This window comes from Mesoplodon densirostris, chromosome 19, assembly GCF_025265405.1.
Source record: "Mesoplodon densirostris isolate mMesDen1 chromosome 19, mMesDen1 primary haplotype, whole genome shotgun sequence".
Classification (NCBI taxonomy): domain Eukaryota; kingdom Metazoa; phylum Chordata; class Mammalia; order Artiodactyla; family Ziphiidae; genus Mesoplodon; species Mesoplodon densirostris.
In genome coordinates this window covers 32,611,751-32,633,132 of record NC_082679.1, presented here as the reverse complement: position 1 = coordinate 32,633,132, position 21,382 = coordinate 32,611,751, and the positions used below count along the sequence as shown (strand labels likewise).

Below are 21,382 nucleotides of genomic sequence, written 5' to 3'. Positions count from 1 at the left end.
ATATGAGGATGTTTTAATACACCTGTTCAGTAACTGTTAGACCTCACAATTAAAAACTCAGTAATGATACATAAAATTTGAATAGCATAATAAATTAGTTTGACCTAAGGGACACATAAAATATGCATGAACTACATGCAACTGTAATTGAAAACACATTCTTTTCAAGTACACACAGAACATCTCTGAAAATTGATCATGTACTAGGCCATAAAGCCAGCCTCAACAAATGTCAAAGGATTAGTATCATATTCTCTCACCATATCAATCAAATTGAAAATTAATAACGATAAAAACAGACACCTGAAAATTTTTTAAGTACATTTTAAAATAGTTGATGAATTACATTAAAAAAATCATGAAGGAAATTACAGAACACTTCAAATTTAATGGTAACAAGATAACTATATATCAAAGTTTATGGAATGTAGGTATTTGGGTACACAGAGAGAATCTATAGCCTTAGATGCTGTACACTAGAAAAAAAGACTAAAAATTAACAAGCTAAGCATTCAAACTAAACAGTTTAGAAAAAAATAGAATAAATCCACAAAAAGTCAAAGAAAAAATAATTTTTAAAATTACTGAAACAGAAAATCAATATATCTAGAAAGGATTAAGAAATCCAAAAGATGGTTTTTTGAATAAATGAAAGTGAGAATCCTCTGGCAAGATTGTTTTTCTCTGTCTGCCTTATTTCACTTAGCATAATGCCCTCATAGTCCAACCACATTGTCATAAATGGCAGGATTTCCTTCTTTCTCATGGCCAAATAATATTCCACAACATCTTCTTTATCCATTTATCCGTTGATGGACATTTTGGTTGTTTCCATATCTTGGCTACTGTAAATAATGTTGTAATGCATATGGGAGTGCAGACATCTTTCTGAGATCCTGTTTTCATTTCCTTTGGATATACATCCGGAAGTGGGCTTGTTGGATTGTAGGGTAATTCTATTTTTAATTTTTTGAAGAAAAAGGCAAATACTGTATGATCTCATTTATATGTGGAATCTGAAAAGGACAAACTCAGAAAAACAGAGAGTAGAGTGGTGGTTACCCTGGAGTGGCGGGTGGAGTGGCTAATCATTAAAAAAGAAACTGTACGATTCCACTTAAATGAAGTACTTAGAGTAATCCAAATCATAGAGACAGGAAATAGAACAGCAGTTGCCAGAGGCTGAGGGTAGGGGAGAGATGGGCGTTTACTGCTTAATGGGTACAGAGTTTTACAAGATGAAAAGCATTAAGGAGGCAGATGGTGATGATTGTTATACAAAATTATGAATGTGTTTAATACCACTGAACTGTACATGTAAAAATGGTTAAGATGGTAAGTTTATGCCATATGCACTTTACCAAACAAAAATGTTTTTTAATTTAAACATGCATTTAAAAAAATTTTTTTTTAATTTTACTCCAACACTTTCCAAGGAACAGGCCCTTCCTAAGGCAAGCCCATTCCAGGGCACTATGTAAAAAAATTTTTAAACATGCAATGCAAATTTGTTCTTTTATTTTGAAACATGCAAAAATTAGCAAACTGGACCAAGCAATGCATGACTCATGATAAAACTGGACTTATATCAGGAATGTAAGGCTCATTTAATATTAGAAAATTAGCAGAGTAAAAGAAAAGAAACATAGGACTATCTCAATATATAAAGAAAAAAGTTTGATAATATTTAGGGACTTCCCTGGTGGCGCAGTGGTTAAGAATCCGCCTGCCAATGCAGGGGATATGGGTTCAAGCCCTGGTCTGGGAAGATCCCACATGCCGCGAACCAGCTAAACCCATGCACCACGGCTACTGAGCCTGCGCTCTAGAGCCCGTTAGCCACAACTACTGAGCCCATGCGTCTAGAGACTGTGCTCTGCAACAAGAGAAGCCACTGCAATGAGAAGCCCATGCACCGCAACAAATAGTAGCCCCCGCTCGCTGTAACTAGAGAAAGCCCACGGGCAGCAACAAAGACCCGACCCAACACAGCCAAAAAAAAAAAAAAATTCAATATCCACTCATGATAAAACTCTTTGAAAATGGGGACTAGTGAGTAACTTCTATAACCTGATAAATGACAGCAACAACAATAAAATCCTATGACGAACATCATACTTCACAGTGCAATGCTGAAAGCATTCACTTTAAGATCAGGAGCAAGGCCAAGATGCCTCCTATCACCACTTCTATCCAATACTATATTTACAGGGACACTAGGATAACAAAACCATATTTTAAAAATGAAAGATATAAGGATTAGAAGGAAGAGGTAAAACAGTATTTGCAGATGATAATGACTTGCTACTAAAAAAGTAATCTACAGATAAACTGTGAATAAAAGATTTTAATAAGATTGTTGATAACAAAACTCAGCATACAAAAGTCAACTGAGATACTACTTCACACCCACTAGGATGGCTAGAATCAGAAAGTCAAATAACAACAAAAAAATGAAGAAATCAGAATTCTCATACATCGCTGTAAAATGTGAAATGGTGCAGCCACTTTGGAAAACAGTCTGGCAGTTCCATAAATGATTAAACATGAGCTACCATATGACCCAGCAATTCCATTCCTAGATATATAGCCAGGAGACATGAAAGCATACATCCACACAAAAACCTGTACACGAATGTTTGTAGCAGCATTATACATTATAGCCAAAAGATGGAGGGAACCCAAGTGTCATCAACAGATGAATGGATAAACAAAATGTGGTATATTACTACAGTGGAGTATTATTCAGGCATAAAAAAAATGAAGTACTGATATATGCTATCACATGGATGAACCTTGAAAACATTATGCTAAGTGAAAGAAGTCAGTCACAAAAGAGCACAGATTATATTATTCTATTTATATGAAATGTCTACAATAGGCAAACATACAGAGACAGAAAGTAGACTGATGGTTGCCTAGGACTGAGGAGGATGAAGGGATAATGGAGTTATAGCTAAAAGGTACAAGGTTCCTTTTTGAGCTGATGAAACTGTTCTCCAATGGACTGTTGTGATAACTATACATATCTGTAAATACACTACAAGACACTGAATTGTATGGCTTAAACTAGTGAATTATATTGGTATGTGAACTAGATCTCAATACAACTGTTTTTATAAGTAGACTATATTTCTACTTACCACCAAAAAACTATTAGAAAATATGTTTTACTTTATAATGTATCAGAATACATGCAAGAAATGGAGAAAATTATAAAATTTTACTAAAAAGAGATTAAACAAATGAAAGGCTATACATTGTTCATGTATTAGAAGTTTCAAGATAATAGAAATGTCCATTTTCCTCAAATCATTCCACAGCTTAACTGCAATTCCAATCAAAATCCCAACAGAACTCTCATAGTATTTGAGAAGCTGACTGTTAAATTTACAGTGAAGAGTCGAAGGCCAATCACCGCCAAGACACTCATTAAGAAAAAGAACAAGCTCAGGGTTTATTGTTTTGCTCTTCTGATGTCAATTAAAACACTTGGTTATTAATTTTAATAAATCTTTTTAGTTATAAAATAGAAAAAGGAAAAAGAACAAGAAGGGAAATGTACTCTTACAGCTGTAAGACTTCTTCTAAAGCTATGATGATAAAGGCCTAGAGGTCTTAATGTAGACAAAGAGTAGAGCCCAGAAAGAGATCCATATATACATATGTTAGAACGTGATTTATACCCAGCAAGCACGGTAGTGAAAACTGGGTATATGTACCTCATATCCTACACAAAATAAAATCTAGGTGTATTATACACTTAAATGTGAAAAGCAAAACTATTAAACTTTTAGAAGACAATATAGAATAACAGGAAAACTCGGAAGAGCAATGAGACAGGACTAGGGCTCTTATTAAAACATATTATAAAGAATCATTAAAAACAATGTGGTGCTGAAGCATAAGCAGACAGAATAGAAAGTCCAGAAATAACTGAAGTATATGTGGGAGTTTAGTATGATGAAAGTGGCATCTCAAAGGAGGAAGAAAAAGATGGACTTTTTAATAAATGGTGTTGGGACAAGTGGGTAACTATCTGGGAAGGGGGGTGGAAACTAAATTAGATCCATATTTCACATCATACACCATATAAAATAAAAATGGATCAAAGATATAAATGTAAAAAATAAAACCACAAGAGTACTAGAAGAAAACATGGAGAAATTCCTTTATAACCTTGGAATGACAAAATCCAGATGCCTCTAAACAAATTTGATAAACTCAGCTATGTAAAAATTTTAAATCCTGTGTGACAAAAATCACCTAAAGCAAAGTCAAAAGACATTAAACTAAGTGAAATAAGCTACATACAAAGGACAAATATTGTATGGATTCCACTTACATGAGGTATCTAGAATTGGCAAACTTACAAAGACAGAAAGTAGAGAACAGAAGTTACCAGGGGCTGAGGGAAGAGAGAAATGGGGAGCTATTTCTAAATAGGTATAGAGTTTCTGTTTGAGATTATGAAAAAGGTCTGGAAACGGCAGTGATGGTTGCACATCATTGTAAATATACTTAATGCCACTGACTGTACACTTAAAAATGGTTAAAATGGTGAATCTTATTACATATATTTTATTACAATGTTTAAAAATGAGGACAATCGGGCCTCCCTGGTGGCGCAGTGGTTGAGAGTCCGCCTGCCGATGCAGGGGATGCGGGTTCGTGCCCCGGTCTGGTAGGATCCCATATGCCGCGGAGCGGCTGGGCCCGTGAGCCATGGCCGCTGGGCCTGCGCATCCGGAGCCTGTGCTCCGCAACGGGAGAGGCCACAACAGTGAAAGGCCCACATACCGCAAAAAGAAAAAAAAAAAAAAAAAAAAATGAGGACAATCAGATAAGCAAACAATTAAAAACACTAATGACAAATGAGGGTTGGGGACAAATGAGACAGGAACATTTGCACCTCGTATCACAAAAGAATTTACAACCCTAACACATAAAGAAGAAACTGGTAAGAAAAAAAATGATAATCCAATTTTTTTAAATAAACAATAAATATGTATAAACAGTCCACAGAAAGAGAAGTACAAATTTCTCTTAATCATACAAAAGGATGCTCAACCACTTCATCACAGACATGCAAATTAAAACTATACTGAAATATATCTTTCACCTATCAGATTGGAAAAAAAATCTATGACAAGGCTATAAAAAATCCCCCTCATGAAACCCTCCTATGCTGTTGGTGAGAATGTAAACTGTTGCAGCCACTATGGAAAAGAGTGTGGAGATTCCTTAAAAAACTAAAAATAGAGGGACTTCCCTGGCAGTGCAGTGGATAAGTCTCCACGCTCCCAATGCAGGGGGCCCGGGTTCGATCCCTGGTCAGGGAACTAGATCCCACATGCATGCCACAACTAAGAGTTCGCATGCCACAACTAAGGAGCCCACATGCTGCAACTAAGGAGCCCTCATGCTGCCTCCCACAACTAAGACCCGGTGCAACCAAATAAATAAATAAGTATTTTTTTAAAAAAACTAAAAATAGCGCTACCATATGATCCAGCAATCCCAATCCTAAGCATATATCTGAAGAAAATTCTAATTCAAAAAGATACATGCACCCCAATATTCACAGCAGCACTATTTACAATATCCAAGACATGGAAGCAACCTAAATGTCCAGCGACAGATGAAAGGATAAAGAAGATGCAGTATATGTATACAATGGAATGTTACTCAGCCATAAAAAAGAATGAAATAATGCCATTTGCAGCAACACGGATGGACCTAGAGATTATCATACTAAGTGAAGTAAGTCAGACAAAGACAAATATCATATGATATCACTTATTTGTGGAATCTAAAATATTATACAAATGAATTTATTTGCAAAACAGAAACAGACTCACAGACATAGAAAACAAACTTACGATTACCAAAGGGGAAACGGGGTGGGGAATGGGTAAATTAGGAGTTTGGGATTAGCAGAAACAAACTACTATATAAAATAGATAAACAACAAGGTCCTACTGTATAGCACAGGAAACTATATTCAGTATCCTGTAATAAACCATAATGGAAAAGAATTTGTGTGTACACACACACACACACACGTGTGTGTGTGTGTGTATATATATATATATATATATATATATATATATATATATATATATATGTAAAACTGAATCACCTTGCTGTACACCAGAAACACAACACTGTAAATCAACTATACTTCAATAAAAAAATAAAAATAAATCACCCTCACACTCTGCTGGTAGGAATATAAATTGTTATATCCACTACTGAAAGCAGTTTAGCAGTATCTAGAACAATACAAATGAATGCAGCTTTTCACCAAACAATCCCACTTCTGGGGATTTATCCTATAGATAAGATAAGCACATGTGGAAAATATATATGTACAAGGCTATGCAGCATTGTTTGTAATAGTAAAAAATTAGAAACAATCCAAATATCCATCAATAAGTATCAATAAATTATGGAACCACAATACAATGGAAAAATAAACACTGTAAATAATGAGAAGAACCTCTCTATTCAGATATACAAAGAGCTCCAAGATATAGAGTGAAGAGAATAAAGCACGTTCCGTGTAAATACTATGCTTCATGCCTAAAAAGGGAAGAAAGACTATGTATTTATATTGTGTAAAGAAACTCTGGAAAGATATACAAGAAACTGAAAAAAAATAGTTACTAGTGGGAGGCAAGGAGTGGAGTGAGGGGGCAACTGCAGCAGAGGGGATAAGAATGGAAACAAGATACCCTCCTATATTGTTTCATTATTTTGATTTGAGCTAGGTGAATGCATTTCTTATTAAAAATTATTTTAGTAACTTGATAGTTACTAAACTCAACGGTATTTGTATTGGTCAAAACTCAAATGATACAATGTATATTTCATTACATGTATGTCTTTTATCTCAAAAGGAAAAAAAAACCTAAGTACTTCTCTCTAGTTAATGATATGCGCGCTGAAGTATTTAGGAGGAAGTGTACTGATGTCTGTAACTTATTTTGAAATGCATTAAAAAAAAGGTGGATCAGTGCATGGATAGAGGGATGGATAAAGAGATGATAAAGCAAGTACAAAAATATTAAATGTAGACTCTAGGTCATAGGAATAGGGATGTTCAGTATAAAATTCTTTCAACTTTTCCATATGTTTGAAATTTCATAATAAAATGTTGAAAAAATATTTTATTAAAAGTTTAAAATCGAGAACTCATAAATCAATAAATAAATCAACAGAAAACTGAGCAAAGACACAAACAGGTATTTAATAGAAGACACAAATGTTCCATAAACATATGAAAAGTTATTCAACCCTACTTGTAATCAGGGAACTACAAATTAAAACCACCTTGAGATACCATTTCCCAAAGGCATCAGATTGGCAAAAATGTTAATCAGTACCAAGTGTTGAAGAGGATACGCAAATACGCAAAACCCAAACATCCATTAACATTAGAATGGGTCATTAAATCATGAGGTATTCACACAATGAAATATACTATGAAGCAGTGAGGGTGAACAGACTACTAATACCATCATCTACAGGAAAGACTCTCAAAATACACTTTAAGTAAATGATGCAAGCATTAAAGAATACAATCACTGTGACTCTGTTTATACTAAGTTTAAAAACAGGCTAAACTAAACAATATATTATATACCACCCCAATATACCACCTCAATCCAAGCCACCATCCTCTATCTCTCATATGGATAATTGCAACAGTCCTCCTCCTGATTTCCCTGTTTTTGCCTTCTAACACGCAGCCAAAGCGATCATTTTAAAATGTAAGTTAGGGTTAAGTTGTCCTTCACTCAAAACCCACCTGAGCTCCCCATCTCCCTCAGAGTAAAGCCAAGAATCCATACACCAGCCCACTTGGCCCTGCCTGGTCCAGCTCCACTACCTCTCCTATCACTCTCCCTCGTTCAAGCCACAATGAACCCCTTGCTATTCCTCAAGCTGGCCAAGCCCTCAGATCTCCTTCATGTCAAGAGCTCCAATGTCACCACATTAGAGAGGCTCACTGGGACTACCCTATATAAAGTAGAAGAATCCCACCCCTCACACCACAGCACTCCCCTTCCACCTTGCCTTGTCATTCTGCATGCAATCACCATCTAATTGACCATAAGTCTTATTTATTGTCTGTCTTCACTCACTAGAATAAAACCTCCATGTGGGAAGACCTTTTACCTGTTTTGCTTCCTACTATATCCTCAACACCTAAAAGAAGCCTAAGTAAGGCTTTAATAATATTTGATGAAGGAACAACCCTTTACAAAACTGATTTTTAAACAATAAGCATTTATTGTAACATTAGAAAGTATTTTGATTTATAAGATCACAAATTGTGTTTTTCCATAAGCAGTCATGAAAAGGTAAATTAAATATTACTAGATAAAATATAAAGCACATGTATGCTTTCCACTGAATGTAAACCATTTGTTTCCAAAGGGAAGCAAAGAAATAGCTAAGAATCCAATGTGTAAGAAATTAAAAACTGATTTTAAAGAAGTCAAGGAAAACAAAGTATGTCAGAGTTTTACAAAGCAAAATCAAAATAAAGCTATCATTTGAATCCCATACCTCCAACTAAATTAATGTACTCTTGCTGTGAGGCTAAAAGCTAGCGTAGAAAGCATTTCCTAACTCAGCAAAACAAGCATTTATTACTTGCCAAGCCAACAGGGAAACAGGTAGGACAAAGAGGGCAGGCTAGAAGGAATCTCAAGGATCGCCTAGTATTAGCCCCTTCGTTTTTACAAAAAGAGAAACTGAGGACCTGAAATGACCTTTTGAGCTTTGGGAAACTCAAAAGTGTTATGTGTCAAAATCAACAGTAATGAAATAACACTGGAAGCAAAAACAACATTTTGTTCAGTTGTGATCCTTGCTATAGTAAAATTCAGTTTTTAAAGAATTAAAGACAAAATACATCTCCATGGAAACAATATTCCCAAGTATACATGAGAGGCTGAGAATCATGTTCTTCTGTGCAGGGCTTCACATCCTAAGTATACACACAGGATTTGGGGTGAGGAGGTACTGAAAAGGTCAGAGCTTTATAATCAGACAAGTCTGGATTTGAATTTTGGCTCTACCAGAATCAACTAGGATGTTACTTGATCCTAGTCAGTCTTATCTCTATCTAAGCCCCAGTTTTTTATCAGCAAAATGGGGATAATTAAGACCTACCTTATAAGTTTGTCAAGAATGTAGAAACTAATGAAGAATTAATGTCCAATCTAATTAAGAGATTCATCATTTGTGGCTACTGAACGCAGCCTTTCGATGCTCAATAAGAATCACCACCTCTGATGGCCTCTGTTAGTTCCATGACTACCAACAGACTAGCTTATAATTGGAATTCCACTAAGAACAGGGAGAAGGTGATGTTGATGCTGCTATCAATAGGAATTTATCAATTAGTTGACAGCAGCCACTAGGTGCTACTTGTTTAGGGTCAAATAAAAGGTTGCTTAAGATTATTTTTAAGATGTAAAAGTTGAGTGATCTGTTTCTGACTACAGAGTCATGAAGCCTGATCAATTACGCCATTCTCAAAACTGGAAGGGATATCGTAGGGCATCCAGCAAGAATCCTCTCCACAGTATATTAGATTATATTACATGACCAACTTCTGCTTAAAGGCTTCTAGTTTAAACCAGCCTCTCACTCAAACAAGTAGCAGTTTATTACATTTTCTGACCCTTGCAATTATCAGAAAGGGTTTTTTTTTCACCCACTTAGAAGGGACACATAATGGAAAAGTGAACAATAATGAATAAATGCTACCCCACACTCACATACTTTTAGAAATGCAAATCTTTAAATATTGTTTTTATTTGGGGGTAAGGAAGGATATTCTATGTAATAACAATTCCATAATATAAAAGTCAAGTTCCAAAAATGCATCTTGAAGCTTATATTTACATCCTCATAACTAAATATGTCTTAGAAGCTTTGCCTTCATAATATTTAAAACACAAAGAAAACATACCTGGGATGATATCCTTGATATGCAAGAGAATTGTACTTTCAACACTTGCAAAACTACAAAGCTGTACTCCATCAAATCTTCCATCCCAGTTGCCAATAGGGTTATCCTAGAAATTAAATAATAGAATAAACTTTAAAACCCTCCTCAACAAAACATAAATATGAAAGTATTTTCCATAAAAAGATCCTCCAACAAATGAGATCCAAGAACAATCAAGCCATAGTAAACCCATGGATGAGCAAGGGATCAAAAGCATTTGTCATATTTCACTGGACAATACTTATCTATATAATAACAACCCATCTACACAGGTAGATGTATTAATCATACACTGTTTCAGCCAGAAATCTGCCCCTAATTAACCCTAGCTTGCTCTAGTCACTTCACATTCCCTGAGCACTTAAATATTCGATTTGAATTCCTGTGTGCCTTTCTGTAGACAGAAAGTCTATTTTTTTAACTGTTCTTTTGTCATTTTATGGGTATGCAAGAATTCCCTCCAAAATGGAGATTTTTATATTAATTATAAAAATGTACTCCACGAACAGCACGGTACAAGTGCTGTTCATGGAGCTAGATTAAGCCCTGAGCACCAATATGGACAGCATGCAAAATGTCATCAGAAATAGGAGATGAACACTATTGCATTTGCCAGAACTTTCCTTTCAAGGAGTGCACTAGAGGGGTTTGGAATGAATGCTTGCACAAGCCAACTGGAAGACAGACAGAGGCAGGGGGAGAAGCTGGCGGTGCAATCACTAGGCAGCCTGCCCCAAGTAAACAAGATGCTCCCTAGACTGCCATCTAAGAAGCGACAGGCCTAAATGGCTTTTGCCAAGTTTAAGGCCCAAATGACCTAAAGCAAGAGGAAACTAACCCTAATGACCAGTGGCCCTCTTTCTCCAACCTTCCCTCCACTCAGCCCACAACCTCTTCTCTAAACAAGTTCTGAATATTTAAAGAATAATGGTTTAAAGATGTGCTTTATTTCTAGCTATCCCGAGGGACCCACATGTTTTACACTGGCTCTAACTTCTCACATGGTAAATGTTCAGTAAGTGTTTGTCTAAACAACATAGTAACATTTGTCTAACTAATGGGTATCAAATAGAATTTCCAAGCACAGTGTAAGAGAAACTTACGCTAGAACATTCATATCCTACTAAAAAGTGTACCTGAAGTGATAAAAATAATCACGAAAAACACCATGAGTACAAGTCTATTACTCACATCCTCTCCCAACTCTTTCTAGTATTTAATAATTCCGTACGAATTTCGTTCATTATACCTAACAAATTCTTGTCCGTATTTTCAATCTATGAGAAAAATGTTCTCAAGACTTTTTCTTCTCCTTCTCTTAATCCCACAGGTATCGTCCAATTTGCCATATTGGGATGTAACCATAATTAACAAATATGATTGTAAGGTAACATTAAAAATAAGTGACACAAACGAAAAGGACAAATATTGTATGATTCCACTTAATGAAGCACCTAGAATAAGCAAATTCACAGAGACAGAAAGAATTCTGGTTACCAGTAGAATACTGGCTGAAAGGAGTGAGTAATAGGGAGTTATTGTTTAATAGGTACAGAGTTTCAGTTTGGGCTGGAGATGAATAGGGGTGATGGGTGCACAAAAATGTGAATGTACTCAATGTCACTTTAAGGTGGTTAAATTGGTAAATTTTATGTCACATATATTTTACCACAGTAAAAAAACAAAACTCTTTTGAGTGAATTATATCCTAAGAAGACATTCTAATTGTCTTTTCCTCTAAAGCAATGTGCCTTTCCTCTCTTCAGGTATTGATATTTTCCAAGAATGACTTTTACACACTACTCATTAAAATCAGATCAGCCAATTAAATTCAGCAAAATATTACAAAAAGAGAAACACAGCTTATAGAAAAAAAAAACCCTTTTCAAAATAAAGAAAAATAAGACATCATGAAATATATTTCAGTGGGGCTTTTTTCTGTTTATTGGTCAGCTATTTATAGAGCAAATTTAAAGACTGAAAACATTATTCCAGTTTATTCAAACTGGAAAAACGAGTAAGTGTAAATCTACAGCTAGACACCTGTCCCCTATCAATGTTCCTCTACCAAAGACAAATTATAAAGTGTTCTTTAAATTACTACAAATTAGTCCATTTTAGATATTCAAAGTGTTTAATTTGTACCTAAATTGGTCATAAAGCTAATAGATATATTCATAAAGATAACATAATTCAAAAGTTTCTTACCATGTCCACACCTACAAAATATCCTAAGCTTTCTTTGCCTGGCAAAACATCACAGAATATAACTGTTCCAGATTCTAGAGTTTCTCCAAGCTTCAAAGAAACTCTGGAGTTTATTTCCAGAGGGGGAAGTTCAACTTGCATTGTGTCCACTGGACCTGCATAATCACTTTCCAATCCAGTGTCATCATCTTCTATGAGTTCTAGCTTGTCCAATGCAACAAATACTCCACAATCTTCATCACACTGAAAAAGCTGTTTCCCTTGATATATCCCATCAGTGAAACCTTGGCCACGACCTTCTTCCTAGTTTTTAAATGAGAGAAAAAAAAAAATGATTGACTGATAGAGAAAGATGATCCCTAAGGAAAAAGATCCACTCTGGGGACTTCAGAGAAATCACTGAACAAATTCTAAATGACACATATAAGAAATATAATTATTAGAAGCTGGTACTGAATTTAGGGTGTTTAAAAAATAAGGAAGAAACTGTATCTGATGCTGAAATAAAATTACTTGATAATTTCAAATCATTACTGTGAGAGAGCTTGGGCTAGATTCTACATTGTGACTTTAACAAAAATTTTGTCATAAAAAGAAAACTTTAATATGACAGTAATGCTAGCTCCATTTATTGAGCGCTTACTGTGTGCCAGCCACTGTGCTAAATCCTGAATCAATATATCACAAAAACACGGCAAGTTGTGTATAATATTACTATTTTACAGATGAGGAAGCAGATTTAGAGAAGTGGCTTGCTTAAATAGCCTGGTAACCCAGCTAGCAAATGGCATAGCTAGGATTCAAATCTCCAATTGTTTTACAATTGCTGCTTTTAAAAATTAAATCAAAAAGCAAACAAGGCATGAAATTCTACTTGCAAGAATGTCAAAATATAACTGACATTTAAGTTCTTGAGAATTAATATTAATTTTGGAAACGTTATCACAGAGTTCTTGGTTCTCTTTTCAGTAGAAACAAATTCCAAGATGATTTTCACGTATATTATCAGGGACAACTATAAGCAAGTAGAAACTGCTGCAACTTTATATAACCAAAATTCACTACTTAATAGTACACTTTAAGGAAAACTGAGAAACCTACTGATGATAATACCACAGGATAATTAACACTTTTAAGTAATGAATTCATTTACAATTGACAGAGTTCATTTTTAACATTCAATGTTAAAATTTCTAAGATATGAAAGTCTTCAATAATTACATCATCTACTTGCATTTCCTACTACAGTAGGTAGTTTTTAAAAGTTTTCAATGCAGCATCTTTGCATCATCTCAGTTTACCATTAGAAAGTAAATCCTAAGGATTATGAATATTAAAAATTACAGAAGATTTCTGGGAAAACTTATTTTGTATTTAAAAGGGGAAAAAACATGTGCACACACAGACACAGACACATACACACAGCCCACTAAAATGGCTTATCAAACTTACCAGTAATTCTACTCCAAAGAATATTCCCGATACTGTCCTCTCTGCTAATAAGGGTCCTCTGAAGCGTACAACTCCAGGAAATTTTTCTTCCCCAGATCTCAGCTGGACTTTCACAGGGCAGCCCACATCTATTTGGAGGCCTTTACTTAGTCTGTTTCTGTTTTTAAACAGGCTGAACCTCTCTTCACAATTGGTAATGGCCAAAAGTAACTCTGTGAATTTTTCATTTATTTCTACAACATCCTTTTCATCAACAAACAGAACTGCATGTGGTTGCTCTAAAATTTTTAATCCAATCTGATTTTTCTTGCCTTTTGTAGAAGGAATCCTTGAATGCCCCACAGAACGGTCTTGGATATACTGTCCTATACTCCCCTTTGGTACTTTAAGGAGTTTTTGTGTTTGTTTGTCTGTAACACTGCATTCTTGAAGAAGCAAATAAAAAATCCGCTCTTCCCAGTAGGGTGAAGTAACTTTTTCTTGGCTCCATAAGCCCGAACTCATTGTGATATTAACTCCAAAACATTAACTCAAAAAAAAGGGAACTACTAAGTGTGTAGTAAAACCACAAAAGATAAATTCACTGGCAGTCCCAAAGCATGTTTTTAGCAAGTTGGTGTCCATGCTGTAAAAAGACAGCAAATCAAAACGCCTGGAGGACAAGCAAAAAGAAACTTTACACTTCACTCTACGTGAGCTAAAATTACGGTCAAAGACTTTTTAAATTCTTCATTGGACTAGTAAAAACACACACTAATGACATACTTCCAAAAATATCTTAAAAGGTTAAAAGATATACTATATTACTTGTTTCTACTGTAATCTCGCTTATTTAATTAAGGAGATTCAATTGTAAATTATCTCCAAAGACAATACAATAATGTTTGTTTCCAAGGCACTGAAATTTGTGAATTCAAATTCTAGTAAAAGATAACCTTATATACATATTCTGACATTTTCAAACTTTCAAAAGTAGAAGTCTTAATAGATCCTGCCTAACTTAAATGGATAAGCTGCTATATTTGGGCAACACACACAAATCAAAAAGGCTATTTATATATATATCTGTACAGGTAGTTTAAGTAAAAAGTTACCCATCACAATTATGATATTGAACATTTTTATCAATAAAAATACCATAAAATCACATTCTGAAACTTCAACCACAATTCATTTATCTGTGTACCATAGTTTGATAATGGAACATTTTATCTAACTCAGTTTCATTTCCTTAATCTTGTACATTTTGTCCTTAGGCAAATGTTAATAGTATTAATCATAGCTATCATTTAATTCCTCTCAGTCATATATATCAGATATTATAAATCTGCTTAATATTAAAGATATCTTAAAAATCAATTTTATAGCCATCAAAACTTGTACTACATAAGGAAGAAATGTAACTGCAGTTACATTTGCACGTAACAGCATCAAATATAAAATGTTTTTATACCACAAGTTTAACCATGTATACTAGAAAGGAATACATGAAAGATTATTTCTTTTTCAGTTTCAATTTTTCAGTAAAAATTTTTACAAGAATACTAATCTTTTGCAATTAAAATAGCCTTCTCAACCCTACTTGAATCACTGGTTTAAAACTACACAATTTCATCAATTCAAGTAAAGACTTTAATTCATTATGTTAATTAATTATCTTACTGAAAACAATAGTTCTTAGGTATTCTCTGTCACATGCATGTGGCTATTTGGTTTCTGAATACGGTATTTATTCCATCCTTCTCTGAGGTAGCCATATCCATTTCCATTATTCTGGGTAATAGCAGCAGATGATAGCACTATCATATTTATCTATTTTATTCTTGGAATTAAAAAATAAATACTCCTAAAACTTAAGAGCCAAATTTTAAGTTTAACCATTTAACTTAATGATTAAATGTGTAATCTGGCAAATCTACACACAGAATAATATTTCTTTTAGAACACACTGGTAGATAGTGAGGTTCTCTACAATGGTAAAGTTTTTAAAAGTCTGTCCCTCTACAAGCCAGAATGAGACATGAAGATTACCCAAGACAGGGTAAAGGGCTTGGCACCTCCTCAAGCCAACATTATCGAAATATATGCACAACAAATATATGCACAATATTTAGTGAGGGCAAGCAGCATAAAGTGGTTCTCTCTCTTTTTTTTTTCTTTTCTTTTCTTTTTATAATGTGTTTGTCTTAATTCCACTTGAGGGCACTGTCTCTTCAGAAGGAATAGGATCAATTTATGTTTGCTACTTATATAAGACACCTGTGGAAACCCCATATAAACAAAACCCCTTAGGAAGGCGACCCAAACCGTAATTTGGCTCTATTCCTTAAAAGTCCTCAAATGAAGTATTTGTTATTGCTGACTGAAATTCTTTTTAAATGTCAACATTTTTCAACAATAGCCTCATTTTTATCTTGATCACTGAATTATCAACATGAATATAAATTATTATGTGTGACCCTCAATATGCAAGGGTGTTCGTTACTTTGTTATGAGGCTTTACATCATGCTTTCTGAGTTCTTCATCTGCCTTCTGTAGATTTACAGTCTATGGTTTTACCCTGCCATCAGCCATTTTCTGTGGTTTCCTGCAACATGCATTTGACTTCTTTTACAGCCTTGCTGCTTTCCAACTTATTGCTTCTAACCAGGTGATGAAATATGGTTGTGTGTTTTTAAAAAACAAACAAAACAATAACAAAAAGAGGAATGCATAAATTCTGAACGGGTCTTTTAGGAGTAAAGGGCATAGGCTTTATTGCATAGACATTATTTCAGTTGCTCCCGGAAGGATGAGACGGTCAAAAAGCAACTCCTAAAAAAGTGAAGTTGTTTTGTTCTCTTTAGAATATATTTAAATATTTTGGGCCAAAAATTGTTTTTAAAGTATGACAATTCTATTTTGAAAAGAAATCTTTTAAGTTCCTACAAATTATATCTTCAAATATTAAAATTAAGAAATTCCTTGAATCTTAATAATTAGTATATGCCAACAACTTCTGCTCTATTGATGCTCTAGCTTAACAATCCATGTCATGATTTAAAATAAAAACCACCAGTGCTAATGGAATATTACCAAGACAAAACTAAATCACTGTATGGAAGGCATTAGGACACCCTATTTTAAATGAATTTGATTACCAGACTGGTTTTTTGCAAATCATTTAAGAGACAGTCCACAGTAAAATATAACTACTTTGGTTTATAAAAAGGTTGAGGGTGATTTAATAATAGTTAATAAGAACTGTGTTTTAAAGTTAACTACACAAGGAGTAGTGACTTTTTTCTGACTTGCATTAGCACAAGTCAGAGTGAGCTTAACTCATTAACAGGATGGGTCATGTTAGACAACTAGAACAGCCACAGCAAAAGTTATAAAATATTTAAAAAGCATTATCCAAAAAGTAAAAAGGATGTGGTTTTTCCTCTTTGAAAAAGAACACATGAAGAAAGAATAGGTTTGGAATTATCATATTAAAATTTGATTCTCCCCATTGCAACTGATAGAGAAAGTTGAACAGGGAACTTTATGGCTCTATTAGAGGTATATAAGACAAGTTTAATGATCATTAATATCTCAACGTACTGGCATTACAGCAGAATATGCTAATACAGACTTTCCTCCCTGTAGAAATGAATAGGATGCCCACATTCTTCTTTCACTGGGATATGCACAACACTAAAATTAAGTCTTAAAGAACCCCAAGCAGTAAAAACTGACTCAAGACCACATGGGAAAGATGTAAATCACATTGTCAGTGAGTTCTTTATCAATCAAGGTTTGTTAGTTTAGTATTTTTATTGACTCAGCACAGTGTTAGACACTGAAAAATACAGAAGACTTAAGATTGGTGGCTGCCATCATTTGTGTTCTTTTATTACTTTCCAGGTCTAATTGTTTAAAAATTGCCTCTAACAATATACTGTACTTCACTTTGAGTGTAAATGTGTCACAAACGATTCATCTAAAATACCATCGTACTTATTTCAGGCCGAAAAACTGAGTAATTATGAATATCCTGATAAATACTATAAGTACTGAATGAAGATTATCAAAGAGTTGGAATACAATAATATTTTTAACCCTAAAACCATACTGAACAGGACTTTCTTTTGACAACATTTCGGATGAGATTCAGGGTCAGATAGATTTGAAAATATAGCTGGTTATCTAAGCTTGTTGATGGTCTGGATTCTGAGTAAAGGAGAATTTAATTGTATTACAGTAAAGTCATTAAACCAAGATGAGGGTGGGAAGGCACAAATATCAGTTTCCTATCAAATGCAATGAAAAGAAGATGATTGAGAATTAAGTTTCATATGAAAATATTAAAGGTCCAAATTAGTTCTCAAAGATAATATATAGTACAGAAGAACAGCATTAGCTACATAAAAGTGACAATGGTTAACTTATCTAGAAGAAACAATGTCATTTTGATTCTCAAGTTATCAGGTTATTGTTCAAAGAACTTCACTAAAGAAAACAAAAACAGATGCAATTCAGTAACGTTTTGCATCTCCTGAGATATCGTGACTTGTTCTAAAAACCACAGGGGGCTATGTAGATCAGAATAAACATTACAACACTAAAAAATTGCCCAGAATTATAAATGGCAAACAGGTAGGGAGGTCAGTGTGCATACCCCAAAAAAAGAAGATACACAGGACTTTTTCCAAATGCTTCTAGATGGCTAGAATAATTACCATTTTAAGAAAGAATATTTCCCATTAAAAGAACAAGGTTGTATATTCCCAAACAGCAGAGATTCCAGAAAAGAGACCAAACCAGAGAAGAGTCCGCTTTCCTCACAGATTAATTTGTGACCCAAATACACACATATTCAGTCCCTAAACAAGTGGGTTTTATGAGGTTTAGAAGAAAGTCTGGCTCCCACATCCGCATATTCACGTTCTCCGAAGAACCTGAAACACTCCTGTCTCACTGGAGTTAAACCTGGCCACTGCATTATCAAACTGTGAACTCCCTAAGTCCTTCATCTTTATATTTCCACTGCCCAAACAAGAGCCTGACAGTATGTTAGACAATCAGTACGTAAGAAATGAATGAATGACTTGGTTAACTCAGGTGATAACAATGAAAGCCAAACTTCCACTTCCTCATCCTAATCGTTTAAGTGATTAAAAGCTTCTTTTAGGTTAAAAGAAGAAAAAGAGAAAAGACTCAGGAGTTGAGAGTATATAATGGTTTTTACCTAATTCCCTAAATAAATGCTAATTTTAATTCTCTGGCTCAATGAAGGAATGGTCAGTCTTTATACCACTTCATTGTTACACACATAAGAGGAAACAGATAAGGAATATTTCACAGTTACGAAAAGTTGTTTTGAGGTTCATTTGAAACTGGGTTCCTAGATCCTCACACCATGTCTGGTGTGAGAAATTATAGAAATTGCGCAGAAATTATAAATTCTGCGCAACCAATGAAAATACCTTGACAAATTTGAGATCACAGTGTGAAAATCAGGAACAAAATACTAAAAGTTTGATGAATAGGATAATTTACTCCTTTCTTCTGTGTTAAAGACTTCCTTGAACAAAATCACAGTTTAGGCATGCCAGATCACAAGAAATCATTCCTGCTGCATGTCTGTTGTTTTATATTACAAGTGCCCTGGTCTTATCAGCTCTTCACTAAAGTTACCCTCCAAAGGAAGGCTTCTTCGAAAGAGTACTGTAAAATTTTGTAGCAGGACATCAGAGAATGTTCTAGGTGTTATCAACATTCACAGTAAGTGAACTTCAACAAGAATTTCCAGCAAATCATTTTCACCTAATATTGTGCTAGTTCAAATCCACCCACTACTCAGTAGGGAATTAGCAAGCTAAATTCTTAGACCATTCAATCTACTTGGGGAGTGAGGGGGTGCGCAGAAAACCAACGCTTGAATGAACACCCTCTCTCAAGGCCTGGATTTTTCTCCTGGAGCCAATGACTGCAAAAGGAACAATCCTATTAAGATCCCTATTAGCCCGAAATCAAAAGCCAAGCAGGGAATGCTCCTTAGCTAAGCTAAGCTAAGCATACAACTTTCTAGGGAGCCTGAGGAGAGGAAGAGGGCAGGCATGATGGGGACTGAAAAGCTTGGTGGCTGGAAGGTGACAACCATCCTAAAACATGCAAATGCCATAGGGCGGAATAGAAAAGATGCCAAGTAAATGAATAACTGGGCACTTGAGCCGGCTGAAAACCAAACTCAGGAACACCATCTTCCGTCAAGACTTCACGATTTCCCCAGAGATCGTTAATATGTCAATAAAGAAAAAAAAGAAAGAAAAGAATGAATACCTTGCTTCAACAGAGCGCACCTTTCAACTAAAGAACTCCGGGTTGTTGTGTAAAACCGTCCTCACCCTGGAAAGGGAGAAACTGAAAGAAAAACACAACACGCCATTAACGAGGCCAGAACCCCGACTGCTCTTCCTGGACGGGAGCCACAAACACTCCAAAACCCAAGGCACCGATGTGAGACATTACAACCCGGGGCTCTCGATGCCAACCCGGGCTGTCGGGAGCCAGCCAGCGGCCCGTGCCTCAGTTTCGCCATCTGCAAATGGGGGGCCCAAGGGACAGACGGTTTCCTGCGCTGCTCCCACCCCCAAGTCCTCTCTTCTCCCGGGGTCCTGGCGGTGGTGACCACGCTCCCACGACTTGGGAGCCCTCTCAGGAAGGCCGGGGGGTCGGGGGGGTCGGTGGGGAAGCCCCGGGGAGTGGGTAAGTCCAGGCTGACGTCACGGGCTCAGCACCCCGCGGGCCCGGCCGGCTAAGGGCCGGGGCAAGTAACGGGCAGGCGCCGAGGCCCGACGGCCGCCGCGGTAGCTTGAGGAGCCCAAAGGCCGGGGAGGGGCGCCCGAGGGATCGGGCCGCCAGTCGCTCGCCCGCTCGGCCGCCAGCTCATTCACTCACCTCGGGCGGTGGGGCGTCGCCCCTTCCCCAGTCTCGCTAGCCCGCCTACCGGGCCGGCACCGGGGCCCCACAACCGCCGCCCTAGTATTTACCTCCAACGCGCGAGCACCAGTGCAGCCGAACCTGCTACCTGGGCCCGCCCCCACCTGCCCCGCCTCCGAACCGCCCAAGGACAGAGGGAGGGAGAGGGGTAGGCGGGGGCAACCCCGACGCTAACCAATCGCAGCCCGAGCTGCGTTCCTAAGCACGCTCTGATTGGGCCTTCCTGTGACAGACCTTCCTCCAATGGCTGCCGGCTCGGAGCGGACTGAAGGGACTTTCCGTTCCGTCAAGCTCGGTCGAGCCAAAGGGAAAGCGGAGGGGAGGGGAGGAGAACTGGAGATATGGGGGGCGGGGGCTCTGGCTGATTGGATGAAATATTGCGGGTGCCACGGCCCCATTGGCTAACACCAGAGCCTGGGCGGGGCGCTGTGCTTCTCCCGGCTCCACCCGGGTCTTGGCTTTTGGCTTAGCTGTCAAAACTCCCGTAGACTGAGAGTTCGGAGCTGGGGTGGGGAGAATCCCAGACGCAAGCTAGGAATAGGATTCTAGGATTCCACGAAAAAGCAAAGCTTTAGAATAAGACTTAAGTTTGAATCCTTTGCGCTTTCAATTAGTAACCGCGTGACATGGGGAACTCAATTGCTCTGAGCCTCAATTTCCCCATCTGTAAAATGGAGACAATCAGATCGCCTGTGTTACAGGACTGTTGTGAAAAATCGTATGTA

At 36.5% G+C, this 21,382-nt stretch overlaps 1 protein-coding gene across 4 annotated transcripts in view; it reads right to left on the bottom strand.

Annotated features, from left to right (window-relative positions):
• CYLD (CYLD lysine 63 deubiquitinase) overlaps window positions 1-20,765 on the bottom strand; it is a 57,789-nt gene extending 37,024 nt beyond the window's left edge. The window contains exons 1-5 of one of the 4 annotated variants that reach the window (XM_060083793.1): window positions 20,708-20,765; window positions 19,998-20,078; window positions 13,691-14,342; window positions 12,239-12,541; window positions 9,992-10,097 (exon numbers count right to left, since the gene is read on the bottom strand). In XM_060083793.1, coding sequence (XP_059939776.1) covers window positions 9,992-10,097; window positions 12,239-12,541; window positions 13,691-14,194 — 913 coding nt within the window. In that variant the 5' untranslated portion in view covers window positions 14,195-14,342; window positions 19,998-20,078; window positions 20,708-20,765. Of the gene's footprint in view, window positions 1-9,991; window positions 10,098-12,238; window positions 12,542-13,690; window positions 14,343-19,997; window positions 20,079-20,615 lie in introns of all 4 variants that reach the window. The other 3 variants (XM_060083795.1, XM_060083791.1, XM_060083794.1) reach the window with 3 other exon arrangements.
• Window positions 20,766-21,382: the final 617 nt, after the last annotated feature.